Source organism: Cicer arietinum, chromosome 3 (assembly GCF_000331145.2).
Source record: "Cicer arietinum cultivar CDC Frontier isolate Library 1 chromosome 3, Cicar.CDCFrontier_v2.0, whole genome shotgun sequence".
Lineage (NCBI taxonomy): Eukaryota > Viridiplantae > Streptophyta > Magnoliopsida > Fabales > Fabaceae > Cicer > Cicer arietinum.
The window spans coordinates 72,830,092-72,837,634 of NC_021162.2; the positions used below are offsets into that span (position 1 = coordinate 72,830,092).

At 30.0% G+C, this 7,543-nt stretch overlaps 1 protein-coding gene across 1 annotated transcript in view; it reads right to left on the reverse strand.

Moving 5' to 3' along the window:
- Positions 1–3,647: 3,647 nt before the first annotated feature.
- The window catches only part of LOC101492293 (carbon catabolite repressor protein 4 homolog 2-like), a 5,839-nt gene continuing 1,943 nt past the window's right edge, over positions 3,648–7,543 (reverse strand). The window contains exons 3-13 of the mRNA XM_073366065.1: positions 7,322–7,543; positions 6,620–6,706; positions 6,448–6,531; positions 6,277–6,363; positions 6,099–6,185; positions 5,603–5,656; positions 5,430–5,521; positions 5,223–5,337; positions 4,956–5,097; positions 4,702–4,871; positions 3,648–4,152 (exon numbers count right to left, since the gene is read on the reverse strand). The exon at positions 7,322–7,543 is cut by the window's right edge and continues 22 nt beyond it. Of these exons, the coding sequence (XP_073222166.1) occupies positions 4,720–4,871; positions 4,956–5,097; positions 5,223–5,337; positions 5,430–5,521; positions 5,603–5,656; positions 6,099–6,185; positions 6,277–6,363; positions 6,448–6,531; positions 6,620–6,706; positions 7,322–7,543 (1,122 nt within the window). The 3' untranslated portion in view covers positions 3,648–4,152; positions 4,702–4,719. The remainder of the gene's footprint in view (positions 4,153–4,701; positions 4,872–4,955; positions 5,098–5,222; positions 5,338–5,429; positions 5,522–5,602; positions 5,657–6,098; positions 6,186–6,276; positions 6,364–6,447; positions 6,532–6,619; positions 6,707–7,321) is intronic.

Below are 7,543 nucleotides of genomic sequence, written 5' to 3' on the forward strand. Positions count from 1 at the left end.
AAAAACCTAAATCTCATGTAAGATAAAATTTAACTTAATTAAAAAATTAAATATCAATTAAAAATATTAAAATATTAAATATCAATTAAGTTTATTTTTATTATCTTAATTAAAAAATTAAATATCAATTAAAAATATTATTTTATATTTTTGAGTTAGTTCAACCCAGTACTACACACTTCCATTTCAATTTATGAGTTCACTTTCTAACCACCATTAATTAAACTATCCTTTATTTATTTATTTATTAAAGAGAACCTAATAGAAACTGAAAGACCCAAGAGAAGAGGAAAAAATTGCTTTCAATTATTTCTATAAGAAACAAAATATACACACATTTTACGAATTTTTTAAAAAATAATTAATACTTAGTGCAGTCTTAAATATAAAGGAAAATTAAGTCAATAAAAATTGATATATTTAATTTAAATTTTAAATTAAATATATCAATTTTATCATATATTTAGAACCGAGAATGTATTAACTTTTCTTTCGAAACTATACTTATTATTCATTACTTCATACACTTGTATAGAAATATAATACAAAAAATTTTAAGTTAACAAAAGGAAACAAGGTTTAGTCTACCAGAAAAGATTAATCTCCCACACTAAGACAATACACAATTTAAATATCGATTGAGTGATGCCTACATTTATTGTTGGATAGTGTCTCAAACAATATTACTCCACAAATATATTGAGATAAAAAGGGAGGAACACAAAAATTGACAATTAATATAATTAAAAATTATACTTTGTTTCTTGTATTAATGACCCTAAAAAAGCACAAAATATATGATATAAAAAATATCTCAAGAAAACAATAAAAGGTAGTTTTTCAATTCAATTGGTAAATATTAATATTATTAATTTGAATTTCATAATTTAAATTTGAGAACTCCCAATTATATAAATTAATTATTGTGAAATTTACTATTATAAAAGATAATAATAACAATAATAATAATAATAATAATAATAATAATAATAATAATAATAAGTAATTTAACAAATAAGTGAGAAAAAAATTGAAAAAAATGTGAAAATTCAAATTAAAGATATACTCTATGCCATTTCTTAGAAGCCCCTGTTCGAAATGACTTAACAAATGTTGTCGTCTCACTATTGTTTAATTGGATATCATATCGATGCAGTAAAATAATATAATATAATAAAAACTATTCTTATATTCTTCGGAACTGTAGATAATTATTCATACAAACTATGCGGGTTCCAAATATTTGCATAAAATGGTAAAAAAAATTCTGTCTCCGAATCTTTCTAATAAATACACGCGTCTTAACAACAGTTGATTAGTTGGTTTATGTCCTACCAAACTATTTTTAGATATTGGACAAACATAGAATTTTTTAATAGCTAGATTTCATTCCATAACTATATTTATATATATAGCTATACTAGCTTGTTATGTATAGCAAGCAAGAGATGCTCCATATAAATATGCGCATCAGCGCATATAGTATAGAAGACGAAGTGAAGACACTCTAATCATCTCTTACCACTTAGTGGCATACAGGGAATATCCAGGCAAAATTTGGTCCTTCTCTTCAACTTTTTTATTTTATTTGTTTGAGTAATTGTATGAGTTTCATTAACATAATTTTCATGATTTAGTTTATGCAATATATTCCTCTCCTTTTCTCCTTCCCTCAATGGCTTTATCTAATGTGACCAAGTAAAATAGTTTTACATTATACAAAATTTATTTTTCATCATTCGATTAATAAGTATCATATCTCATTTGATCAAATAAGAAGACTTACATTACTTATATATTATAGGATTGACTAGCAAACATATAATTAATATATTTGTAGTTTTTATAAAATAACGTTAGATAAAATTTAATTCCTGCAGAAAAAAATCATCATATAGTTTAGTATGTAGTTATATACTGTGATTTTTGTGAAAATTTTCATTTATAGTTAGTAATCAAAATCAGAACTTAGAAGGAGTAAACAAGATAAAAGAGCATTTTTTCAATGTTAAAATGAACGCTGTTTAAATTTTTTACGCATATATTTAGAAATGCAATAAATAGAAGAAAGAGAATAGTCATTTATTATTATTATTATTATTATTATTATTATTATTATTATTATTATTATTATTATTATTACATTAAATTTCTATATTATAATGAACTAAAATTTAGATTTTTGTTAAAGAGAGGTACACATTTTATGTTAACGCGCCTCAAATAAAATTACTTTAAGTGGAACGAACCTATGAGAAGATAAAAAAATAAAAAATAAATAGAAAAAAAACTACTGATGTGTTTTTATTGTAATAACATAAAATAAAATTAATATTCTAAAAATACTGTATATAATATTAATTAAATGATACAATTAAAAAAATTAAATTATCTTAAAAATGATATTTTTGTTGTTGCTAAAATAACGAAAAATAGATGAAATATTTTATAAAAAAGGTTAATAATACTTTTATCAAGCTTCAGTAATGTAAAAAAAAGTTTAAATTCTTTAATTCAAATTCTTCAATTTTAATCATTCGTCGTTTAAGTTTGGTTATATAAATATGCTGATTCGGCCATTTTATTATTTTTAACTCAAACATAAATAAATAAACAGAATAAATAAATCATTTTTTCATCTCTGCTAATTTATTTCTTATTTTCTAAAATAAAAAACCGTGCTTATAGTAAGAATATAATAATTGGTGTGGGGATTATAGCAATTGCCAAACATTACATATTTTTATTTTTATGTAGCCTATTGTTCTTTAAATAGACCTTTCATTTAAACTATTTATTTAAATATTATCTTTTTTAGTCGATCAAAATAACTGACATTATAATTAGGAGATATCAAATTCTTTTTCCTACTAACTTAATATGACATTGTCAACAAAACCAGTGTTAGTTGAAAATAACTCGAACCTCCAACAACAACCGAGGTAATCCTTCAAAAGTAACAAGCTTCGATTCAAACAACACTACTAATTCAATGCTAGTTAAACAAAATTAAGAGTTGAATTATGAAGCAATGGCTCATTTCCACTTGTTTCGTCCAACCAACATTAATCAACTCATCTCAACGTCTCACTTGTTTAAGTATTAACCCATCGTATAAAAAAAGTTTCATCTCAAAACCCAATTTCTTGTGCTCAATATTAATAACTTTCAAGTTTCAAGTGGTAATCAGACATCACTTCTCAATAGTGTGAATACTACTAGATAACAATTTTGATCTGATGTTATAAACTAGATATCCAAATTCTTCATGATAACGAATAACATTAATATCCAACTTACGAACAATTAAATAAAATACAAGAATGCATCTTAAATGATAATTGGAACATTACTAAAAGTACTTCTACTTTCCAGTAGTAGCTGTAATCGTCATGCATCTTCAACAACACGTTCTTAAAGATTTACAGGTAATCCCAACAAATCATTATGCCAAAAACCCTTAAGTGCAATCCTATCATATTCAACTCAAAAAGCATGTGAATGATAATTTCACAAAACATGGAGCAATTATTCATTTGCCATCAATATCAGCATTTCGGAGGTAGGTGGAAATTCAGGTACTCGACTTTTATGTCCTTTATAACAATGCATTTGCGTAGATATTAAACATCAATACAGTGAAGATATTTGCATGTCATGATAAACTCACCCCACAATGGTAAGTTTTCACGCTCAACCTTTTAACTATCAATATGGCATTTCAAATTCAACAATTTGTGATGAAGGTAACAGATACAAAAAAACCTAAACTGCAAAGATTATCACTGCAGTTATTTGGAGATACTAATGCCCAAGGCTCATTAGCCGCACAATTGGACGGGCTTGAAGATGGGATCATCACTAGACGACCGCTACATGTACCGAGCCAGTGGGAATTATAAGAAGAAAAATTTCAGTTAATAAGGAAATCGATTGGGAAGGGGGTGGGTGAAGGAGGCAAATCAGTAAGGCATTATCATATTTTTCTATAAAATAAACAAAGGTGGCATAATACATAGCAGATCATTGCAAGGAACCCCACATGGAGATACCTAAGAAAAAGACAAAGGCATGATCTACCACTTCTACAACAATAACTTATCAACGAGATGCTTCTTTCAACTTTTATCTTTACGTGTCACTGGATCTGTCCTACAAAAATTGAGAACCTATCATCAATCAATAACAACTAAAGCATCTTATATCCAGACATACATAAAAACACCGACTCAAACTATCGCGGAGCAATATCAATTTGATCAAATACTGCTATAACCTCTATTTGAGAAAATTGACCTATTCAATGGGATATTAATGCAAAACGCAACCAAGGACAGATCGGGCATAACACCAGCACTTCAGTAAAGTGCACTCTTGCAGCAAAAGGTTAGGTGAAACTGGTTTAAATGATCGTGCATAGTATGATTTATGATACATTTTGATTCAATTTGAAAAAAAACTAGCCTTCCAATTCACACTTCAAATCCTGATTTAACAACCATGTACAAAAATTCCTTAAGACAATAAGCTATCCATCAATTGATAACATAAAAATATGAATGCCAAGAGTCATCGATCTCTCCATAAAAGGATTGGAAAACCGTAAACGAGAAATTGACCTTTCAAACACAAATGCAAATAAAACATCAAATAAGAAAGTATATGGATACGGGAAAGACTGAAAGAAGAGGATAGTGGTACCTTATGAGTTGTGAGTCATCATCGCCTGGTGGATATATTCATGCAGCAGCGAAACTCGGCTAATAGAGCTATATGATCTGAAGACCATTCAGGAGAAGGTAGTGCTGTATCTTTCCTCAAACTCGCCTCATCCAATAGTTCTAATAATGACTCCACAACCAAAGAATCCGCTGAAACCACAAATAATTAACTACATAAAAAGGCAAACAGGATGTTTAACTAATAAAATGAGATGACATTACAAGATAGCTCACCTGTGTAAAATATGTAATCAAGAGAGCCAATAAAATCTCTAGTGACATTTGTGAATAAAGGTTCATTTGTTGAGTTATCCAGTCTCCGCTTATGCTGCTCATATCCAAGACCCGTTCTTGCAAACGAAGAATAAGCACTGACCTGAAATTGTACGTAACCAACCGATAAAATTAAAATCAGGAACAAAAATGAAGGAGAAAGAACAAAGTTATACTGGGAGAACTGGAGAAAGTACATGATATTAGATAAACATTTCTATACATTACCAGTGGCAACTTGTGAACCAACTTGCTGTGAGGACGCAATATGTTGAGTGGGTCAACTGCTAAATCGGGATGGGATGGGTCTACCTTCCCCATTGCAAGAAGTGCATGAGGAGCACTACATCAATGTAAGAACATAAACTTTAAAAACATATTTCTGATGAGAAACTCTTGCAGAACAAAAGTATCCAAAAGGAGAAGCAATTAAACCTTCCCGGAAGTGAATTGAAGTCTCCACAAACCAGCATTGGAATCTCTGCACTGATAGCAATTTTCTCCAATCCTTTTAAGAGAGTGTGCACCTAAAAAGGGAAGTAAATTTATAAACGTTGCATTCAAATGAACACACTGGTCAGTAAGAAAAAGAAAAAGAAAAGACTTACCTGCCAAAGCTTGACATCCTTTAAATCTGGGTGGACATTCACATGTGTATTTGCCTAAAGTCCAAGCAACATCGGAGTTAGTAATACATATTACATATTTACATCACCAAAAACAATAGTTTTAACCCTATGTTGTTAGTCCCGGATAGCGATGTGGAGCAGCCGGCCAAAAAGTAGGATAGTAGGGTGCATGATGGCCTCTATTTGATATATTTAGGAAATATAACACAGTTAATACCTAACATATATATATATATATATATATATATGAAGAAAAATAACAAAAAAATAAAAATAAGATGGAAACTTTGGGTTGCTTCTTACATTTTTTTTATCATTCTGTGAATTCATTATTATTATTATATTAATTATATACTTTTTTTGTTATACTTTATTATTGTACGTACCAAAATACATGAGATAGAATTTGATTGGACGGTACGAGTAGACAAAAACACCTAAGAGTAACAAATAAAAGTAAGATAAAAGAGTATACCACACACAGAAGCTGTCTTTTCCCTGGATTATCAATAGGCTGATTATTAACTTTTGCTTCTAAAACAACTATTAGTGCGACATTATCCTATAACATAAAGAAAAATTTGTTAAGCATATGTTCCAATAATCAATTTCTTTCATAAAACATAAGTGCAATCTTTGGTGCAAAAGACTACCTTAACCAGCCGATTCAAGGCAGTTTTCTTCTGAGTGGTTGGAATCATGGCATCTGTTAAAGACTGTGCAGCCTTATTAAACTCAACCTGCAGGCAAGCAAATAATAAATAAATGTTGTGTACAAACTAAAGTTAAAAAGTACTACATCACGCATAAAAACAAATTCCAACCTCATATTTTTTCACATGTGAGAATCTGTCTCTACGGAAAAATGTTGCACAACCATCAATCGTATTTATGTTGCCATTATATACCTGTGAACCCACCATCAACACGTTAATGTATAGATTTTTTAAAACTTACAAGTTTAAAACAATATGAAATCAGAAAAACTGTAACAACCTCATTTGTTTTTCTCTTGTAAAGACCATAATAGCCATGTTTGTCCAGTTCAGGGGCGAAAAATTCATCGTAATGATCACTTTGAACCTGGGAGCAAACAGAATGCATGTTAGCCGACCGAGAACCTATTACAATATAGGATGCAATCATACAATTATGAGGAATTGAGTTAGAAAAATATTCTATCACAAAATGGCTAAGGTAAACTGGACCATCCCACCACAATACCATAGACACAAAAGAAATCCACCCACATAAAAGAATGGAAATGAATGTAAGGTTCATTCACAATTGATATCAAATTGATTTTAAAAGGAAAACGAAAACAGGACAGGCTTCAGAATACTGATGGCATTATTATTCAAGCTCTTGCTAGTGTTGTCGATGGAGGATGGCGGAAGGGCAAAAATCCGCCATATAAACATGCTATCGCGGACTATGGCGCCACCACCATGGCAGGCATTCGTTCACAAATTGCCTATGGCGGTTTTTCAAAAATCTGCCATGCCATGGCTGCCATTTAACGACACCGCTCTTGCAATCCAAAAACATATCCAATGGAACAGTGAAACAGAACATTTTTTATTCAACACCAATCCAAAAATATCTTAAACATGCGATGAGTTGAAATTGAATATCAGAACATTTATTAAATAAGGTTTTTTGGCAACCAAAACCATAGCCAAAAGCACATTTAAATACCTCCTGGAGACAAATAATATCGGCACGGTACCCAACTATTTCTCGCAACAAATTTTGTCTGCGATACGGCCATGAAAGAGCCCACGAAGGGCAGTAATTGTATAGATCATTTGAGGCAAATGCATCAGACAATATGTTGTATGATAAAACAGTAAACGTTCCTGATGATGTTATACGCCCATCCACATCCAAATTCGCCATCCCGTCAACAGGTATCAGTCG